Source organism: Lissotriton helveticus, chromosome 1_1, assembly GCF_964261635.1.
Source record: "Lissotriton helveticus chromosome 1_1, aLisHel1.1, whole genome shotgun sequence".
NCBI lineage: Eukaryota > Metazoa > Chordata > Amphibia > Caudata > Salamandridae > Lissotriton > Lissotriton helveticus.
The window spans coordinates 2,062,913,687-2,062,936,689 of record NC_136057.1 but is presented as its reverse complement, the minus strand read 5'-3'; the positions used below and the strand labels follow the sequence as shown (position 1 = coordinate 2,062,936,689).

The 23,003-nt window shown below is 44.6% G+C and overlaps 1 protein-coding gene across 1 annotated transcript in view; it reads left to right on the top strand.

Annotated features, from left to right (window-relative positions):
- The window catches only part of MIGA1 (mitoguardin 1), a 694,793-nt gene that overhangs the window by 97,913 nt on the left and 573,877 nt on the right, over nucleotides 1-23,003 (top strand). The window contains exons 4-5 of the mRNA XM_078659267.1: nucleotides 16,256-16,389; nucleotides 18,694-18,820. Of these exons, the coding sequence (XP_078515393.1) occupies nucleotides 16,256-16,389; nucleotides 18,694-18,820 (261 nt within the window). The remainder of the gene's footprint in view (nucleotides 1-16,255; nucleotides 16,390-18,693; nucleotides 18,821-23,003) is intronic.

The window sequence follows — 23,003 nt, the reverse complement described above, 5'->3', positions numbered from 1 at the left end:
CTCACCCCGTTACATGGTGAATTCAGTGGTAGCATAATACTGTTAATATTGCCGGTATTCGCGCTTTACTCCAACATACTTCTAGTGGGAGGAGGGAAGTGATAGTGCACAATGCGGGACGGTGAGTATTAACCGCAACTTGCACACTAAAGAAGTGCTGTGATTGTTTTCTTATTCACAACTTGCACGCAGTATTTTAATTCATCACCGCGTGGTACTGTCTCGCATACTAGTTAGTTTGTGCGAGGCTATATCAACTTTGGATCGTGCATGCACTGTCATTGTAAATTTGTACAACATAGGACAAAAAAACGAACATGACACAGACGTATGACAAACAAAGAAAGTATAACCAAGGCTCACTCTCAGTGGAGTGTTCGTGGACTTCATGGGGCAGGGGAGGTTACCCTCGTGATAAACGTATTCTGCAAGGGAATAGATTGTAAAGGGGCGTTATTATGAGCGCGAATGGTTACTGAGCAGCCAAGCCCTGGTTGCGCTCGTGACGGCGCTCGTTCGTGGTAGAACATGCCTTGCATTAAGGATTAGATCTCTACTTACAGTTTTCGTCGAGGATTGTTACTTGCAACCTACTGCCTGCACCGCCCCGTTAGTAATGGGACCGGTGTAGGCGGAAGTAAATAAACCGAGGATGAAGCCGTGATGGGCGTGGTTAAGCCCCGATCACGTGCTCGGCAGCCCGGCAAACTGAGGCTCTGCGACGGTGGCTCAACATGGTCAAAGCGGTGCAACACTAGTGTGTGTTCGAACCGCGGGCATGGAGGATGCTAACAAAAGCGGGCACAGCAGTCTGTAATTAATGGAAAGCGGACTGATAATAATGTCCACAGAGATATATAATACTATGTATAATAAAGGCAAGTGATTGAGTATTAGTTCCAAATCAGTCATGAGTGGCGAGACCTCAAGATATTAGTCAGTTGAACACCTATAGGGGGATGGAATTAGATAGGAGTCTGAAATAAGAACCCCCCATGTGGGAACAGTGGTGAGGTATGACTTCAGGCTGAGTTCAAAAAAGAGTGAGAATGCCAAGGTGGATCCTGGTTGGAGGGGTGCCTGGCTATGGGAATAGCATATTATGGCAAAGTAGCAGACAGCTCATTTGGGGTTCACAAGTAGGCAGATAATTGCCAGGGAACAGGTGGGGAAGAGTTAAAGTACAGAGGCCCATGGGATGTTATCATTGAGCCCGGTGATGTGAGTGGAAAGCCTATAGACCCAACGTTGTTCTTTTTCGTGTAGAATTTTCTGTGAGTTGGGTCCATTTGGAATCTGTTAGATGACGGTCCATCTCATATCGTTTGGGGTGTGATTCACCTCCAGGAAATGGTCTGTCAACTTGGTCGCGTTTTTCCTGCAGCGTATTGTGCTGCGATGCTCGCAGATGCGTTGTTTTACCTTTCTGGTCGTCATTCCAATGTAGTTCTTCCCGCATGTGCATGTGATCATGTACACAACGTTAGTGCTATTGCAATTCGTGTGTTTGCGCTGTTGCCACACTTTGCCTTCTTCGAGATTCAATGTTTTCGTATTTTCAGTCAGATGGCAGACGCTACAGTTTCCGCATTTGAAGTGCCCAGTGATCGGCGGCAAGTTCCACAGTTCGGTGATGCTAGGATTGAGATTGCTGGTTTCAATTTTAGGTCTTGTGTTTACCAGGCTGTCTTTTAAGCTTGGTGCTTTTCTGTAGGAGAACAGTGGTTTGTCCCATTTGAACTTGCCTGTATTGAGTATTTGCCAGTGTTTGTTGATGCTTTTACTCACTTTGTTAGATATGGTATTATACGTTGTGACACAAGTGAGGGGAACTGAATCATCTTGGTCCGTCTTTTCTTCCAGTAGGGCATCCCGAGGTTGATTCCTCGCTCTTTTCTGACACTTTTCAATTACTTTGTTGGGATAACCTCGTTGTTTCAATTTGCAGGTGAGGTCTTTTGCTTGGAGTTTGTAATCTGTTAATTTACTACAATTGCGCCGTAATCGTAGATATTGGCCATATGGTAAATTTTCTTTGAGCGGACGGGGATGAAAACTCTCATACCTTAGCAGATGGACCGTCATCGAACAGATTCCAAATGGACCCAACTCACAGAAAATTCTACACGAAAAAGAACAACGTTGGGTCTATAGGCTTTCCACTCACATCACCGGGCTCAATGATAACATCCCATGGGCCTCTGTACTTTAACTCTTCCCCACCTGTTCCCTGGCAATTATCTGCCTACTTGTGAACCCCAAATGAGCTGTCTGCTACTTTGCCATAATATGCTATTCCCATAGCCAGGCACCCCTCCAACCAGGATCCACCTTGGCATTCTCACTCTTTTTTGAACTCAGCCTGAAGTCATACCTCACCACTGTTCCCACATGGGGGGTTCTTATTTCAGACTCCTATCTAATTCCATCCCCCTATAGGTGTTCAACTGACTAATATCTTGAGGTCTCGCCACTCATGACTGATTTGGAACTAATACTCAATCACTTGCCTTTATTATACATAGTATTATATATCTCTGTGGACATTATTATCAGTCCGCTTTCCATTAATTACAGACTGCTGTGCCCGCTTTTGTTAGCATCCTCCATGCCTGCGGTTCGAACACACACTAGTGTTGCACCGCTTTGACCATGTTGAGCCACCGTCGCAGAGCCTCAGTTTGCCGGGCTGCCGAGCACGTGATCGGGGCTTAACCACGCCCATCACGGCTTCATCCTCGGTTTATTTACTTCCGCCTACACCGGTCCCATTACTAACGGGGCGGTGCAGGCAGTAGGTTGCAAGTAACAATCCTCGACGAAAACTGTAAGTAGAGATCTAATCCTTAATGCAAGGCATGTTCTACCACGAACGAGCGCCGTCACGAGCGCAACCAGGGCTTGGCTGCTCAGTAACCATTCGCGCTCATAATAACGCCCCTTTACAATCTATTCCCTTGCAGAATATGTTTATCACGAGGGTAACCTCCCCTGCCCCATGAAGTCCACGAACACTCCACTGAGAGTGAGCCTTGGTTATACTTTCTTTGTTTGTCATACGTCTGTGTCATGTTCGTTTTTTTGTCCTATGTTGTACAAATTTACAATGACAGTGCATGCACGATCCAAAGTTGATATAGCCTCGCACAAACTAACTAGTATGCGAGACAGTACCACGCGGTGATGAATTAAAATACTGCGTGCAAGTTGTGAATAAGAAAACAATCACAGCACTTCTTTAGTGTGCAAGTTGCGGTTAATACTCACCGTCCCGCATTGTGCACTATCACTTCCCTCCTCCCACTAGAAGTATGTTGGAGTAAAGCGCGAATACCGGCAATATTAACAGTATTATGCTACCACTGAATTCACCATGTAACGGGGTGAGACCGCATGCTGACACAACGTTGAAGCACTGCACTACGTTACAGGCTTGTAAATACGATCAATATGTGACAAATGTCCATACTTCTTTTACAGGTGTTTTGATTTTTACAGCTCACCCACTGTGGAGCGAGCATATACCACGGGCACATTTTTTGTCATTAAGTGGTTCCATATGGTAGGATCGGGTGCGTCTTTTAGGGGACGCAGACCATCCACCATTTTGGTTTTAGGTCCTGATGAAAACCTGGTTCAACACAACCACCAAGGTTGAAACATGTAGACCCCACACATAAAAGAGATACACGGGCTCATCACTGCCCTCACTTTATCTCGCCACGATTTTAACATTGTCCAGTTACTTACCAATAAAAAGTCTTTATTTTTCTAAGTTTAAACCAGGACAATTTTTAACACACTTACCCTTTTTGTTCACGCACCATCACTCACAACCTGCTCCACTGCAATCAGGTGTTGAAGCACACCCTGATGACGCTAGGTCATTAGGGTGGACCCCGATGATGAAGCATGTCATCACTAGGTGATGAGTGAGGGGTTTCTAATAAAAGGAGATTTTTCCCTTTCTTCGAAAGAAACCGTGCACCCCCACAGCAACTGGTGAATTCTCACTGGTGGTACTCCTTCATTTGTTTTTCTATATTAGTATTCAGGGGTACAGGAGTACTCCCTGTTCACTCTGGTGAACATTATCCTTGCTCTCCCCATTGTTTCTGTATGTTTTGGCAGCGCACAGCTGTGAGAGATAATAACTAGCAGCACTGTCTTGTCTATTGTCTACACGGAGAGAAAAAGACACGACTATTGACCATGGCAGACACCCAAGGCTTAACGTACTCAACAGATGAAATCGACTCCATCATGGGTAATCTTGCAGCATTTGCAGATGCGAACATAAGCAGCACAATATCCCAGACATCGGACTGGGACAAATTGACAGAATTAAAACGGAACAGAATCAGAACTATCCTTCATGGCACTATACTGAAGGAATATGTGACAAACCAAATGGCACCCAAAGGTCTACTGGTATCCAATGCCCCACGCATTTTCCTGGATGATCATGAGTTCAGAAGAGACTGGGCACGTATAGCATGGCACTGAACCCACGATTGGATCATGTTGATCCTCAAGACTGCCCTACGCCTCTCAGAAAAAATCAAGATTGAAATACAGGTGACTGAAGCACAGATAAAGACTAGCATCACGGGATATAAAAAGAAACTAGATGATCTCAATAAAGAGATGAACGAATACAGGGACAATCTTACCCAGCAGAAGGTACAGAAGTTCCAGAAGGATCTAAAACGTTTCTCCTTTGTTAAGGCTTATCCCTATTCAGATGCCGACTACAAAGCCTCCACAGGACAAGATCAAGACTCAAATGCATCCAGCAACACGTCCAATAGCTCCAACAACAGCGGGGGCTCAGGGAATGGCAACCAAAGGCAAAGACAAAGAGGAGGATTTAGAGGACATCACCAATGGCCACAATACAGCCAACCTCCTTTCCCCACACCATTCATGCCAGACCAACCATTCCCCATGTATGGATGGCAACCACCATTTCAACCGCACTTTTTTCCACCCAGCCAATACCGCCCTCCTTTTCAGAACAGAGGCAGGCGCGGAAGGGGTCGGAAGAGAACTGGGAACAATGTACAGTGGGAAGACGAGGACCCAGTAGGCAACAACACCAGGAGCAGAGCAGGAATGAGCAAGGCGGGACCAAGCAACAAGACGAGCTAGTCACCAATCTCTCCTCAAAGATTCTCACGGAAACCGAAACCAGGGTGCTTAACAAAGGTCTTGGTTTTGTACCTACAACACGCCTGGACAAGTTCAAACTCCATTGTGAACTGGCCAACTTTTTTCGAAAGCTGAAACTTAAAGCTTTTTTTGAAAAGCATCCAGGCAATGAAACTGCCGAAACACCCAACGAAACAGGCCTCAAAATCAAGTCAAAATTCACGCCACCACCTCATACCGTCCCTGTGGAAATCCATACATTTGAACAGGCCGTGTTCAAAGATATTGAGGAAATGAGGGAAACCAGACAATTTGATAACAACAGCAGGGAAGAGCGGGAAGCAGTAATGCGACTGAAAAATGACAACTCTGTCATTATAAAACCTGCTGACAAGGGCGGCGGCCTGGTTGTCATGAATAAACAAGACTATGACACTGAATGCAGAAGGTTACTCAGTGACATCAAGAGTTACCAACCCTTATCAACAGATCCCACTGAGGAACTGAGAGCTGAAATCCTGGAACTTGTTGAGACGACAGAAGCCTCCGGAGGGATCTCCAAACAGGAAGCTGACTACCTCAGCAAAACGGATGGGAAAATTCCATATTTTTACACTGTGCCCAAGATGCACAAAGGAAAAACTCCCCCCCCAGGGAGACCCATCGTGTCCGGAATTGGTTCCCTTTTGGAACCTCTTTCAAGGTTCTGTGATTACTTTTTAAAACCAATTGTGCAATCTACCCCTACATACCTGAAAGATACCAAAAATCTGCTGACACTTCTGAATAACGTAAGAGTGGATGATGAAACCATTCTACTAAGCTTTGACATAGAGAGCCTCTATACGAGTATACCTCAAGACGCCACCCTGAATGTCCTTCAAACCATCTTAGAAAATCACAATTGGGAACATCAAACACCTAAAACATTCATCCTGCAGTGTGCTATGCTCGCACTTAAAAGAAACTATTTTGAATATGAGGGTTCCCTGTACCTCCAAATTGGTGGAACATCTATGGGCAGTGTTTTTGCTCCTAGCATAGCCGGACTATACGTCCATGATTTTGAAGTAAGACACATCATGACAGATGAGAACCCTTACAGAGAACATATCAAATTTTGGCGTCGTTATATCGACGACGTCTTAGCAATCTGGCAAGGACCTGAGGAAACACTGAGAGACTTTACCACCTGGATCAATACTCGAGACCCACACCTCAGATTTACCCATGCTTCTGACAAACAACATATGATCTTCCTGGACATAGAAATTAAAAAGGAAGGGCAAGAGTTGACAACTAAAACCCATTTTAAACCCACTGCCAAGAACAATCTGCTAAGGTATGAGAGTTTTCATCCCCGTCCGCTCAAAGAAAATTTACCATATGGCCAATATCTACGATTACGGCGCAATTGTAGTAAATTAACAGATTACAAACTCCAAGCAAAAGACCTCACCTGCAAATTGAAACAACGAGGTTATCCCAACAAAGTAATTGAAAAGTGTCAGAAAAGAGCGAGGAATCAACCTCGGGATGCCCTACTGGAAGAAAAGACGGACCAAGATGATTCAGTTCCCCTCACTTGTGTCACAACGTATAATACCATATCTAACAAAGTGAGTAAAAGCATCAACAAACACTGGCAAATACTCAATACAGGCAAGTTCAAATGGGACAAACCACTGTTCTCCTACAGAAAAGCACCAAGCTTAAAAGACAGCCTGGTAAACACAAGACCTAAAATTGAAACCAGCAATCTCAATCCTAGCATCACCGAACTGTGGAACTTGCCGCCGATCACTGGGCACTTCAAATGCGGAAACTGTAGCGTCTGCCATCTGACTGAAAATACGAAAACATTGAATCTCGAAGAAGGCAAAGTGTGGGAACAGCGCAAACACACGAATTGCAATAGCACTAACGTTGTGTACATGATCACATGCACATGCGGGAAGAACTACATTGGAATGACGACCAGAAAGGTAAAACAACGCATCTGCGAGCATCGCAGCACAATACGCTGCAGGAAAAACGCGACCAAGTTGACAGACCATTTCCTGGAGGTGAATCACACCCCAAACGATATGAGATGGACCGTCATCGAACAGATTCCAAATGGACCCAACTCACAGAAAATTCTACACGAAAAAGAACAACGTTGGGTCTATAGGCTTTCCACTCACATCACCGGGCTCAATGATAACATCCCATGGGCCTCTGTACTTTAACTCTTCCCCACCTGTTCCCTGGCAATTATCTGCCTACTTGTGAACCCCAAATGAGCTGTCTGCTACTTTGCCATAATATGCTATTCCCATAGCCAGGCACCCCTCCAACCAGGATCCACCTTGGCATTCTCACTCTTTTTTGAACTCAGCCTGAAGTCATACCTCACCACTGTTCCCACATGGGGGGTTCTTATTTCAGACTCCTATCTAATTCCATCCCCCTATAGGTGTTCAACTGACTAATATCTTGAGGTCTCGCCACTCATGACTGATTTGGAACTAATACTCAATCACTTGCCTTTATTATACATAGTATTATATATCTCTGTGGACATTATTATCAGTCCGCTTTCCATTAATTACAGACTGCTGTGCCCGCTTTTGTTAGCATCCTCCATGCCCGCGGTTCGAACACACACTAGTGTTGCACCGCTTTGACCATGTTGAGCCACCGTCGCAGAGCCTCAGTTTGCCGGGCTGCCGAGCACGTGATCGGGGCTTAACCACGCCAATCACGGCTTCATCCTCGGTTTATTTACTTCCGCCTACACCGGTCCCATTACTAACGGGGCGGTGCAGGCAGTAGGTTGCAAGTAACAATCCTCGACGAAAACTGTAAGTAGAGATCTAATCCTTAATGCAAGGCATGTTCTACCACGAACGAGCGCCGTCACGAGCGCAACCAGGGCTTGGCTGCTCAGTAACCATTCGCGCTCATAATAACGCCCCTTTACAATCTATTCCCTTGCAGAATACGTTTATCACGAGGGTAACCTCCCCTGCCCCATGAAGTCCACGAACACTCCACTGAGAGTGAGCCTTGGTTATACTTTCTTTGTTTGTCATACGTCTGTGTCATGTTCGTTTTTTTGTCCTATGTTGTACAAATTTACAATGACAGTGCATGCACGATCCAAAGTTGATATAGCCTCGCACAAACTAACTAGTATGCGAGACAGTACCACGCGGTGATGAATTAAAATACTGCGTGCAAGTTGTGAATAAGAAAACAATCACAGCACTTCTTTAGTGTGCAAGTTGCGGTTAATACTCACCGTCCCGCATTGTGCACTATCACTTCCCTCCTCCCACTAGAAGTATGTTGGAGTAAAGCGCGAATACCGGCAATATTAACAGTATTATGCTACCACTGAATTCACCATGTAACGGGGTGAGACCGCATGCTGACACAACGTTGAAGCACTGCACTACGTTACAGGCTTGTAAATACGATCAATATGTGACAAATGTCCATACTTCTTTTACAGGTGTTTTGATTTTTACAGCTCACCCACTGTGGAGCGAGCATATACCACGGGCACATTTTTTGTCATTAAGTGGTTCCATATGGTAGGATCGGGTGCGTCTTTTAGGGGACGCAGACCATCCACCATTTTGGTTTTAGGTCCTGATGAAAACCTGGTTCAACACAACCACCAAGGTTGAAACATGTAGACCCCACACATAAAAGAGATACACGGGCTCATCACTGCCCTCACTTTATCTCGCCACGATTTTAACATTGTCCAGTTACTTACCAATAAAAAGTCTTTATTTTTCTAAGTTTAAACCAGGACAATTTTTAACACACTTACCCTTTTTGTTCACGCACCATCACTCACAACCTGCTCCACTGCAATCAGGTGTTGAAGCACACCCTGATGACGCTAGGTCATTAGGGTGGACCCCGATGATGAAGCATGTCATCACTAGGTGATGAGTGAGGGGTTTCTAATAAAAGGAGATTTTTCCCTTTCTTCGAAAGAAACCGTGCACCCCTACAGCAACTGGTGAATTCTCACTGGTGGTACTCCTTCATTTGTTTTTCTATATTAGTATTCAGGGGTACAGGAGTACTCCCTGTTCACTCTGGTGAACATTATCCTTGCTCTCCCCATTGTTTCTGTACATTTTCAATACCTGTCAATGAGCACTACCACGTACTTTTGTACTCCTTGTACGTCCAGCACCGGACCTAGGATATCGATGGAAAACTCTTCCCACGGGTTTGCGGGGGTGTCAAATTTTCCCAGAGAGGGGCGCATCAATGTTTGTGACTTGTCCGCTCCTTGGCATTGTTCACACTCCCGGACCTATTTTTCGATCATGCCGTCCATTGCTGGCCACCAATACATCACCTTCGCTCTCGTTTTTTTTTTTACAATGCCTAAGTGTCCTTCATGCAAGATGGCCATCAACCGCGGTGTCAGGGAAGCAGGGGGGACCGCTTTTTCACCTCGGAATAAGAATATTCCACGGTCCCCTATGGACAACTCTTCCCTTACTTCGAAGAACTTCCTCTGCTCATGTTTCAAGTGTCTTTTCTCGAGCCATCCCCGGAGTATGAATTGTTTCACTCCTTCTATGTCTTGGTCTTCCTCATATGCTCTCACCCACTCATGTTCGCTTATTACTTTCTCATGGTCCTCCATGAATGCGACACTGTCATCTTCGTCTTCCACATATGTTGGAGCCTCTTCCATGGCGGAGGCTCGACTGAGATAGTCTGCCACTTTGTTCCTCGCTCCCGGAATGTACTCCACGTCATACCTGTAATCCAACAGTTTCAAGGTAATTTTGGCTATACGTGGGGTAGCATTCTCATGCCCGCTTGACGTGAGCACTTTAATTAGGGGTTTGCGGTCTGTCTTGAGTCTGAATCTGGTCCCCCAGATGAATTGTCGGAACTTGCCCATGGCCCATACCACAGCCAACATTTCCTTTTCTATTACACTGAATTTCTGTTCTGTGGGTGAAAGTGTCCTGGACGCAAAACTGATGGTGACCGTCTCCCCGTTTTTCCTTTTCTGCATGAGAACGGCTCAGGGCCCTCTCACTGGCATCCGTGGTCAGTATGGACTCCTCTCGTTGATCGAATCCTTGCAAGGGGTGGCCTTACTGATTTCTTCTTTGATTCCCCGGAATTCATCTTGGGCCTCCTCCGTCCAAACGTACGTTGTCTTGTCTCGAAGGTGTTGACGCAGATGGTGGGTCTTGGTTGCGAAGTGCTGTACAAATTTACTATAGTACTCTGTCATCCCGAGGAAGGATCTCACTTCTTCCTTACTCTTCGTTGGTGGCGCCTCACAAATGCCTCTAACATTTGGCATTCTTGGGCGTGATCCCTTGATTACTAATCTCGTGGCCCAGGTATGTGACCGAGGTCATTCCAAATCGGCACTTCTCCTATTCCGCCGTGAGTCCATTCTGTTCCAGGATCGGCAGCACTTCTCCCAGCTTCTTGTCATGATCTGTTTGATCCTTGCCCATCACCAGGATATCATCCTGAAAGTATTGTACTCCCTCTAAGTTCTTGAATAGTCTGTGCATCAGTTTTTGGAACACTGCTGCAGCAGATGTCAGCCCGAAGGGCATCCTGCGGAATTGGTAACATCCAAATGGTGTTATGAATGACGTGAGTTTCCGACTGGTGTGGTGCAGGGCTATTTGGTGGTATGATGAGGTGAGGTCGATGGTGGAAAACCACCTTATCCCCTTAGTCCTTGTCAGCATCTCATCTATCCTGGGTAGAGGGAACTTTTCCACTATGATGTTCTTGTTGAGTTCCCTCAAATCCACACACAAGCGGACTTTGCCATTGGATTTCCTTACCACCACCAGGGGTGCCAGCCATTCTGCGCAACTTATCGGCTCAATAATTCCATTATCCTCTAGCTTTTGCAATTCTTGCTGCACTGTATCTCTGATGTCTAACGGTATATTTCTCACCTTGTGGGATACCGGTTTCGCGTCGGTCTTGAGGTCGATCTTGTGGGTGAATTTAGTCAGTTTCCCCACCTTACCACCAAACACTGTTGGGAATTCCTCCTTCAAGTTGGTGACTTTGGGTTGTCGTTCTGTACCGGTCATCAAGACTTGAGTGGCGCCTCCCGGATCCAACTGTATGCCCAGGTCACCTTGATCCATCCATCCAAGCACCGAGGGGCCCTTTTTCGCAACGTACAGCTTGCACTCCGCACTGCGATCTTTGAACTCGAATTTTAATCTTCGAAATCCAACCATGGCGATGGGCTCCGTGTGTAGGTGACCAGTCGAATATCCGGAGGTTCCAACTGTGGTCCTAGGTTGCGTTTGAAGCAGTCGTCCCATACATTCCTTTGTATTATGGTGTACGGGGACCCTGAGTCCGCCACCATCTTTATTGGTACTCCCCCTATCACCAAGTCACACTGCGGTTTCTTGGAGCAGTTGCAGTCGATGCCCAGGATGTGCTCTTCTACACACAGCACACTGTCTTCCTCTTCTTCATCTCCTTCTCCCTCTGGCTCCTGGGCTATGTACTTGACTGTCGGCCTCTGCTTTTTGCAGCGACATATCATCTCATAATGTCCCACTATTCCACAGAACATGCATTTGGCGCGGAAGGCTGGACAGCGTTTGTCATACGCTGCATGGGACAAGCTGCCGCAACGGTACAGCTCCTTCTTGATCTCTTTGGGTTGACTTCTACCCAGCTCAGCCCGGGGTGTCCCTCTGGTCTGCGTCTTCCCTTCCACGGAAGCTACTTTACCCCCTCTCAGGCTGTTCCTTGTCGGTGATCCTGTTGACCATGGGCCTGGTTGCAGCATCTTTTTGCCGCTTCCGCGCACCTCTTGGACAGTTCCGCTTTCTTTACCATGGCGATGACTTCCTTCAGGGTGGCATCTCCGTTTGCCCACAACTTGTCTTGGACAGCCGAGTTGGTTGTGTGCATGACTATTTGGTCTTTGATGAACTCATCGTGTATGGCGCCAAACTTACACGTGATTGCTAGCTTCTTCAGCGCTGCAACATACTAGTCGATGGACTCTCCTGACACCTGTTTCCATTGCTGGAAATGTTATCTGTCTATGGATGTGCACACCGCTGGCCTGTAGTGATTGTTCAAATCCTCTATGGCATGTCGAAAAACATCATCTGCTTGTCGTGGTACTGGGACTAGATTCTGGAACACCTGCATGCCCTTTGGGCCAAGGTTATGAAGTAATATCCTTCTTCTCTTGCTTGGATATTCTTCTCCAATCTCGTCTTCTAACGCCTCTAAGTAATTCATAAAGTACTCCCTCCAGTCTTCCGATTTCATCACGGGGTCCCTCGGCTTGGGGAGGAACGGGATTGGCGTCGTAAGCGATGAAGCTTGGGCACACATTTCTGCCCACTTTTCCGGCTGCTCTTCCTCTCCCCTGGGGCTGCCTGGTGCACCCGACCTGCTCGGGTGGGCTGGACGCGCCCCCTTCACTTTGCAGCGCATGTTCCGCCAGGGCCCCCTTGTTTGTGGGCTGTGTTATGCGTGGTCTGGGATATGCTGCTTGGGGTTGCTCTCTCTCCGTCCTTCCCACGCTGCGCCTGGGCCCCGGTACTCGCTGTGGGAAGAGCCCTCTTCTTTCCTCGCCCACCTTCCACAGGATGGTTGTGGATATGGTACCTGTGGGGCTCCTGTCCTTGCCCCTCCGATCCAGCCGTGTCTGCTCTGCTGTTCCCTGTACTTGAGCCTGGGTTTGTGCTCCAGCCTGTCGCGCTATCCCCTGCCGTGCTCTCCCTATGTTCATCACCTGTTGCCTCCTCAGTTGTGGCCTCCTTCCTTGTGGGGGTGTTGGGTCCGGTCCTCGGTGGCTGGTGCGACACCTTTCTTTTTGGCTATTGTTTTTTCCCCCGTTTTTTTCCCAAATCCCGACCTCGTCGCCACTGTAATGAGGTTGCTTTGCCCCCCCCCCCCAAGGACCACAGGAGACTGGGGCTGGAGATTAGGTAATTTATTTAAATACTTGGGAGAGCGCCGGGAGACACGTCCTTGCCGTGTCCTGGCCGCGCGCTCAATACCGCACAAAATGGCGGCCGCAGTCTAAGTCATACGCAGCAGCGTAAAGACTAGACTGCAACACTACAAGTCCTGCGAAGGACAACAACATTTCTTAATTGCCCGTTGAAAAAGTGTCTGAAATATTTCACTTGGGTCTGGAACGGGGCAGGTTTCTCATGATTGAGAACCAAAACATTTGAACAAGTCTGAAGCAAACTTCAGAATGCAAATCACCAAGTATGTCTTGGGTGAAAATGTAAATATAATTCTGAAAACGTCCTCAAACCCTCAAATGAATTGAATAAATCAGAGGCCGAGAGAGTGCCCTTGGCAACATTTTAAATATGCCTTGGCCTTTAGAACAAAGACAATATATCAATATGCATCCCGTATGTTAAAGAGGGGGTTTGTCCGCATCTACGATTACCAAATAAGTAAGCAACTCTTGCTTTCACTTATTACCTGGGATGAGTGGCTCCCCCTATTCTTGAAAACGTTTTGAGGCATGACAAGCTAATTTGAACGGTAGATTTAAAACATTTTTAAAACAAAATCCCTACAAAATTTGTGATGTAGAATCTAGGAGTGATCAACTAGCCTGTAAGTCCGAATATAACCGCTAAAATTGTTTGAGCATCACAAGAGAAAAACACAGCCAGAGACCGTACACTGCTAATGTCATAACTGAAATTGACGTGGTTGAAGGTTTCCACTTGACATTCTTTTAAAGGAAGACATAGTTAACTCAACCGTCCAACCTACTTAAGAATTTTTCTGGCTTGTTTAATGCGCATCACACTACATATGCACAATTACTGTAACAATTGGTGTTGGTAGTCAGACACATCATTCATTCATCAAATATAAAGGAGAAAAAAATGGCAGTAATTTCCCAAAAGAGGCTTGAAACGCTTGTTAGAGCTTTGTATCACAAAAGACAAACCGCCACCCACTAAATCCTTACTGCTGTTGGCACAGAACCAAGAGAAAGCTGAAGCCCAAATGATAGGGGCCTGAGTGGTGGACTGGATCTCCAACTAAACTACAATCCAAGGATGGAGTAGCCCTTGTGGCGTAGTGCCACAGTAGAGAGTAGGAGCAGTACTAGCCCTTCTAAAGCTGCATCGAGTAACTACTCTGCTTCTGACCCTGGCACATCAAGGATGGCGGAGAATCACTGTGTCTGTACAAGCTTACAAGATATGCTGCAAAATGCCGGCCAGGACCCAGATCTTTTTCATGCTCATTTGGGTGCTCAAAGGGAAACAGTACTTGTCTGTAGATCCTGAGCTCCTTAATAAAACAATCAGAATATGAGCCAGGATTATTGTATCGTTGGCATATGACAATAACCAAGGAAAAAAACACCTAGCCAATGCGGGAAACGTGGACATTCAACATGGCAGGGGGGGCGATCCATATAATGTTTTATATATATATATATATATATGTATGTATGTGTATTTAACAATAACGTTAACAGTAGTGACGCAAAAATTCCTCTAAGTGTGATTTGACCTGATTTATTTTGCCTATTAAAAATCAGTAGCCTAGGTTAATTTCTGCTCTGATCCTGCAGCTAATTTCTTTTTCATCCTCGAGAGAACTTCAGAATGGTTCATTAGCTTCACATTACCACATGGCCCGGACAATTTGGGTTTTCTTTTTGCTGATGTGGAACAATATCAGTAAAAAGCGTTAGTAAAGCGAATATGTCTGCATTGCTTTTTGAGGCGAAACCAATCAACTCTGCCAGGGCGTTTTCGAGGTGGGACTAAAAATAATCCTTAGTGTGTTGGCAGAGCAGTCAAATAAGAAACAAATGTATAATGTAGCAAAAGAATGTCAACCCAACATCTTGGAGTGGCTTTTGGCGTTCTGTTGGATAAACTGAGAGCAAAGCAGTAGATGTCTTTGCATTCTCAATAAAGGAAATTAGAATGCCAAAACTCTAATTTAAGCTACTAACTTCCAATGAATTGTAGCCCTAACTATTTCAGCACATAACAGCCTTTTCTGGATGATGTTTTTAAAAAAAATCTCAAACAGGTCCTTAATCGCTCTGGCGTCCGAATTTCGTTTCAACTCTTCTACTGAGGCCAACTACCGTGCCTCAGAATCTTTCAGAATAAGTGATGGAGCACTCAACGTTGCCTTCTTACTTCATTGTAATGCCTGAAAGGGGACTCTTGCTTAAAGGGGAGTGTCTTTCATCTGTGTGTTTTATGAACATACACTGCCGTCAGCCTTTACATCTACGTGCTATGGAGCAACAACAAAATATCTGTGAGAGTGGATCACGTTCAGTCTAGCCCAACTTTTCTCAATATGTGCTATGCTCCAGATGCAGCAAATCATGTCTGAATAGGATACTATTTCTTAGCCAGTAGCAGCTGGGCACCGATTTAATAAATCCAGTATTGGATCTCCATGGGATAGTCACACCGAACTAGTCGGTAAGGAGTAGAACTTTACTGTCCTAATTGCTCCCCCAAATTAAAATTAAAATTTCCTCTGGGACTCTTCCATGTACGAATTTCATAAATATGTGCACTAAATTAATTCAATTTTGTGTTGCCAATGGGCAGGCAATAATTCCTCAAAAATGGAAACAACTTATTTCATATGACTGAAAAATAGAAATTGCACGACTCTGCTGTCTTTTGTTTAGTCCTTTTGCACTTTGATTTCATAGGATCAATGTTTTCTTGCGTACAAATGCTTGTGTTCAGGTACAGTAGTAATATTTAAAACCTTGTGTATCAGTATATTAGTTTTGGTGTGCTGTTGATCTTGCATGTTGACACTGTTAAAAGAGGTGAGTGCTGTCATAGCAATCTCTGCAACTCTTGTATAAGCCACTCACAGCATCAGAAGAGCTATTCATTTCCAAAGATAGCTTGGTATCTTCGCTGCTGCAAAAATAAACAAAGATCTCAAACCACACCTTGCATGTAGCAAACAAAGTTTGTCCACACCTGCATTTTTGCCCCAGCATCTTTGTCTTGGGTGTCATCTCATGAGAAATTGATACGCGAATGTCCTTCAGTAATTTCTTTTTGGTTTATTGTAGGCTCTAGTTGTTCCAGTAGCAGACAAAATCTGACTCTTTCTTTGAGTTCAGCCAAAGAGAGAGGATCCCAGTCTTTACACGCAAATGGCGGATTACTCAGTAAACACTCTGGATCCTTGCAGAGTTTGGCTTCAGTGAGTATGGAGATACTGTCTATCATAGTATGTTCTAGTGGTTCACTAGCCATCACCACATTTGTCCTAGAAAGAGTTTTGTGTGTTGAAGGATTATATGCTTTGGATTTCACTCTCACATTATGTAAAAACATTGGATAGTTTGCTAGCTTATAAGACTTCAATGATCTGTTATTCATACATGTGAAAAAAACTCTAAATCAGGGATGTGCAGTGTAGGTCATGTGGAGCCAAATATTTGGCAGATATTCAACATACTATATAAACTAGTTACTTTTAGAATGACGGTATGCAAATATATATTTTGTTGCTATCCTGAACATACATCCTTTTTTTAATAGAAACTTTTTAATAGTTCTTATTGGTACATGTCAAGTGAACAATAACATTGTGACAGAAACGTACAGTACCCCATAGGATTGTAGAGTATTCCATCATAGGCGCACTATGTGTACTTAAGGCCTCACCCATTTGCGTATCATGTATTTATAACACAGTACTCCGTTTTTCACAAAAGAGTTCACAAGAAAGGATCAGGTAGTCGGGCCACATCACATTTTAAACATATCCTTGGTGGTTTCTCCAGGGACCCCATATTCTTTCCAATTTTTTAGCACACCCACGACTCTCATATTTGGATTTTCTTGTGCCCATACACCAATCCAAATCTTCATTCGAATTTTTAATGTTGAATTGAGGGTAATTGGCACTTTCTACAGACTGCAATGAGACCCACATTACAAAATCATTTTTGGTATCTAGAACAATCTTAATCCCCCAATATTCCAAGAACACATAACGTTTTGGTGGGAGTCAGCTGTGTCTTAATCACCTTAGTGATGCATCCTGTCTCTTTATCCCAGACTCTCCCTATTCTAGAGCACTCACAGATAGTGTGTATGGAAGTTACAGTCGAATTACAACCTCTGAGACACTCACCAGAGTTTCTTTCCAATTTTTGTTAATATTACCCTGGTATAATAAACCCTGTGAAAAACTTTGTACCAGGTGAAACCCAGCCATATTTGCAAGTTTCCTGGGCCGCTGCATGGCTCCACATCAGTTGTCATCTAATAACTCTCTGGGTCTTGCTTCCGTTTTTGGCGGAGTTCCACTAGCGTATGAGGCCAGGTATTCACCATTTGTTTAAATGGGGTATATTGCTGTCTGTGTTAGGTGTTCTAAGTGCATCCTATCCTCAAGGGGTCTGCTATCCTCCAGCAGGGATTCCTTAGGGATATCCATAGTAGGGCATGTCTGAATCTAAAGTAGTGAAAAACCTCTCCCTCCGGCATCCCATATTCTTCTTTGGGGACTTGAAGTGTCTTCATAGTGTCCTCCACCCACACATCTCCAAACCAGGTTATGCCTATTAGATCCCACCCGCCAAAAGCAGTTATTTTGCGTGTTTCACCCAGGCGTGATGAGCCCCATAGCGGAGTCTCTTTTGTTAACACACCTTGCCTCCATCTTGATAGCTCTTTCCAAGACCTGCAGTACCACACACACATATGACGGCTACAGCTCGTTACATCACCTTCGGTTTATGGCCGCCAGGTACCACCTAGGGCCAATCTGGTATAATTCGTCTGACCAATGGCTCCTTCTGGGGACCGTACACCCATACATTAACTACTATTAGCTGTGAGGCCCAGTAAAATTTCCTGATATCCGGGAGAGCAAAGTCTCATTTTACAGCCCATGCTCCTGCAATAGCTTATTCAAGATAATTCTGGGTGATTAAAATACATCCTCGTGAACACTGGAAATCATAAGTGCCGGCTATTTATTTTTGTGACTGGCAGTCCTTGTTGCATTAATACTAGCAGATCGTTTTTTATATCTAGAGAAACTTGCCAGCATTCTGATCTACTTCTATGTATCAGTTACAAAAAGGTAGCATGAAGACATTTCCGTACATCTTGTTAAGGAATGTAGGAGTCTGTAGTTAGTTAAAAATAATAACATAATTCTGATATCTTAACCACCACGTTCAGTCAAATTAATAATATTTGAATCAAAAGCTGTGTCTGTGTTATAAATATTCCATCCAGCATCTCTTCTACATTTGTACCATGTGTACGGAGTCGGTGCTGTGTTATTCTATGTTGGTGGGCCTTTCATCTAATGGACAGAAAATGTTTTTGTAGTCATATAAAGTAGGAAGCCTATTCAATAATATAAATAAAGGTTATGTGTGCCTAAATTCACCACCCACTTACCTAACGTTTCAAAATTACATTGTTTTTGTTACTCTGTAGCTCTTTCATTGAAAATCATTTGTTTGATTTGTTCTTTTTTTAGGTACATAGTGTAAATTCTTGCCACAGTTATGCTTGTCCAAATGCTAATTGTTGGGATAAAGCAGAAGATGATGAAATGAAGCTTGTGAATATTCCAGTGACCACTCCTGAGAACTTGTACTTGATGGGTAAGTAAATAAGCAGAGGACACATGTATGAACAAGTTCTTTTTACATTTCAGATATACCATTTGTGATGCAATCAATGTGTGCAGCCTGGGTCTGACAACTGAATTGTTTATATATTGTCAGGTGGATAGCCCAATTTGTTTTGCTGCTTTTGTTGAAAAATGCAATAAGCTTATTTGCTTTGAGGAAAAGAGGGACGTAAAATGACAGGTTCCTTCAAAAACCAGTGGCATGCCGTTTTTTGTGAATTTAACTGTGCCTTTATGTCTTCACACTTTTTCTTATTAGACTTAGGTATCTATGTTTCTTACAGTCTCATATCCTGGGTTTGTCATCTATATTCGATACAAAATAATATGAACTGCGACTGCGATCTGTTGCCTATGTGTCTGACCAAGTGCTCATGGACTTTACATCCTGGATCTCTCTACTGTATCCAATAGGGTGAATATGAGCTGATCCGGAGTTGGCTACGATCTATGGCCCTCATTTCTGATTTCGCTCTCAAATGATTTTAGTCATTTCTATCCAATGGCACATTGCGTTAAACTCTTTTGAATCAGCCGTGGAGTCTACCAAGGACCTCCTTGGTCTTGCATTGTATTTAATGTATACATAAACCAATCTTCCAGAGAGGAAGAATTTGAAAACAAACTTCATTCATAATTGGATAACATACAGATAGATCTGTGTGTCAGTGGGCTACCAAATGATTTTACTACCCGAGGATGGAGTCTGGTTGACGTAGCCACAGGGATGAACTTCAGCTGCCTTACGCAGAGTCAGGCCAAGACTGAGGTGCTGCTTTTATGATTCAGCCACATTGTTCTCTCTGCCAATACCATCCCACAACCTCTCCCTTTGACATTACCATCTGATTCTTCAACAAAGTTCAAAACCTGAATCTGGGTTGGCAATTCCGTCTTTGGGGCTAAAACAGGATCAAGCACAGTGGCCATTTCGCAGTTGGACCCCCTTAAAAGGTTTTGCTCATATATTGTTTTAAGTCATCACAAAGGAATCCTTAAAGATCTGATCAGAGCTACAATGCTGAACATGGCTATGCAAATGCAATGATGGCAGGGGTCCCCGATGGATAGGATGTCAATAGTACAGCATGCTGTTGCAAGTCTTCAAAAGTGCAACAGTGTTTCTTTCGGACTTGAGAGTTTGCACAGGCTGCTGAAGAGCAAATTAATTTAATTTAAAATCCTTTGCCTCGTCTACTAATGTTCAGTGGGCATATACAATTGAGGAAAATAAAAACCAACACATGCAGTACTTTCCCATGCAGGGCCTGATGAGTATCCATTCCACGTGATCGAGGTGGAACAGACCAATGGCATTCTCGATTTGTACCATGTCTAATCGAACTTTCTTCTTAAGATTATTAAGGAGACCAAAGCCATCCCCAGCACCTACCTCCGGTATGGCTCCATGTAGAGTCTACTATTGCCACATACTTTGAAAGGCATATGTCTATTCATTTGCCCTATAAAGGTATTAAAAGGGATCACATTTAGGAGAATATGAAATAGTACACTATTAATGTTCACAGTTACTGCTTGATAAACGCAGAATAATTATTGCTGTGAAAGTCACTGAAAGCTGATTTGACTAATTCGGGGACGAACATGCTTTGTGTACTGAAATAGGGAAGCTTGTAGAACCCATCTCCGCCACACCTTCAAACTTCCAAGAAAGGAATGACAGTATTTGAAGACATTTCTGCACCAGAATAAGTTGTGAGGGGCTCATGTCTAGGAGAGTGTCTAGAAGATGTGACATTAGATTCAGCTTCTTTCACTAGAGGAGCTGACTGTCCGATATATGCAGCCCTATTTTTGGAGCCTAGAACTTTATTAACTATAGGCCCAATCTCTATATTTGGAAAGCACAGTTGGGAGCAAACCCGCCAGGACTCAAACCTGCATACAAAGGCCACTGTACGATTACTGCTACGAATTCGCTCTCATGATACCCTACCAATCAATGAACTATGGCGATCCTTGCAGTGGCTGCAAAGATTGCTTGCAACAAGACGTTTGATTCAAAGAAACTGTTTTCTGCCCTGCAAAATTAAGTTGATCAGAACATCAGGATACTTTGCTTCTACAAAAATATATGGAAATTGGAAACAACTCTGGGCCCCATTACAAGTTAATTATTACATCCTAGATTTATCCAGAAACAGATAGTTTGCCCAAATCGTGAATTACAAAAATGTGGCAATACAGTACTCGTGGTAATGTCAAGGGACATTTCTCCATCAGAAAAAATCGTGACATTGCTGGCTACAAATGGGTTGGAAAATTTAGAAGTACCACAGGAATCTAATGTTATGATAACTTCCTAATTTCCCAGGAACAATCAGGGGAAACTTGGAATAAGACCTTGTTCCCACGTCTTGAAAATACTAGTAGGCATGGCGTTATTAATTGAAGTAGTGGGAATACCGCTTTGGTATTCACACGACACCTGCAATGGGTGCCTCAGACTCCTAACTGATTGACTGACACTAATGTTAGGAGGATCATTTAGAGTCCAGGCAAAAATATTTTCCATTATGGACTCACACTAACGTTTGGAGGATCATTTAGAGTCCAGGGCAAAATAGTTTCCATAATAAATCATATATTGGTTTGTGTTATTTATGTTGTGTGTTTGTTTTTCTTTTCTGATGAAAATATGGGAAATGCATTTAGTCTGTACTTCAAAAGACACACAATTGATTTTTTTTTTTTTTAAAGACCAATGGTCCCAGATTTTATTTAGTTTCACAAGTAACAAACCAAATGATCATACAATGTCATAAAAACTACAAACTTTACCCAGCCAGTAACTTGTTTCGACATGTCGGTCATACATAAGTGAAAATAAACAGTAGCCAGGGGAGATGCATTAGTTCGCAATTATCAGTGCCAGGAAAAGTCTCGGGTTGCAGTGCCTGTAGCATGTGTCACTGCAAAAGGACCAAGGTGGTCATAAAAGCCAACAGCGATTGTTCTAGGCCGTGTTCCCTGGTTGGCATGGATGAGGTCAAAGACAGGAGTCACATCCCATAGTGCCATATGGATCGCTGGGCTACAGTCTCCTGATCTTGGCAGTGTACAATAAACATTGTGTAAAGGGTAAACAGGGAGGGGAAAATGAACATCATTGTGAGTACAGCAGAAACGAGCTCACTGTCAACCAAGAGATACAACAGGGAAATAATGAAAAAAGGAAATAAAAAAGAAAGGAAAAAAGAAAGGAGGGAGGAACACTTCAACAACAGTTGGACTAGTATTAGCGTGTACAGTAATGTATCAGTGACCCTAGCGGCGCATGTTGCGCCCTATCTGGACTGTGTGGGGGTGGGGACGGCTGTGGATGTAGGGCCGCCGCGGCCATAGGGCGGGAGGGGGGGGGAGGGGAGGGGTTGATAGCAAGTAGACCTAGTCGGGTAGTACCGTAGTGGCCGGGGGGAGGGGGGGAGCGCCACGCCGGGGCGGCGGATGACTGTTCCCCCACTGCTCCGTGTCGAGGCGGTCACGTTATACCAGCCTGGGTGCATGTCCGATGGTATGCGGTCAGGGTAGCGTCCCAGTCTTGGGCAATCGGGTACATACGGAGGCCCGCCGTCTCCTCCCTGTGTAGAGACACGCTCTCTGCGCAAGCCCAGTTGTCAAATGAGCGACGCCAGTCTGCAGGGCGCGGGGGGGTGTCATTCTTCCATCGTTTCGTGATGAGTCGCTTAGCCGTAATGAGCCCCAGGTCCCAGAAACGTGCCTGTAGTTTGGTCTGCTTGGTTCTTTTGTAGAGTCCCAGCAGGCATGCTTCCCACGTCTTGGGGAGGGTATCGCCCGTGACTGCCGTCAATGTGTCAGTGACCGCCGACCAGTACAAGGTGAGGTGAGGGCAACTCCAGAGCGCGTGTAGGATGTCCGAGTTCAGGAGACCGCACCTGGGGCACGCTGACTAGGTGAGTCCAAAGTAGCGGTTCAGTTTGTCTGGGGACAAGTATGCTCGATGTATTATGTAATACTGGATGATCTTAAACTTCGCGTTGCGAGGAACGTTTCTGGCGCCTGCCAATCCCGCTGCCCACTGTTTGTCTGTCCATTCACTACCCCGGTCGGCCGTCCACTTCTCCCTCAGTCGTTGGGAGGAGAATTGAGTATGACAGTTTAGTGCCTGTGCC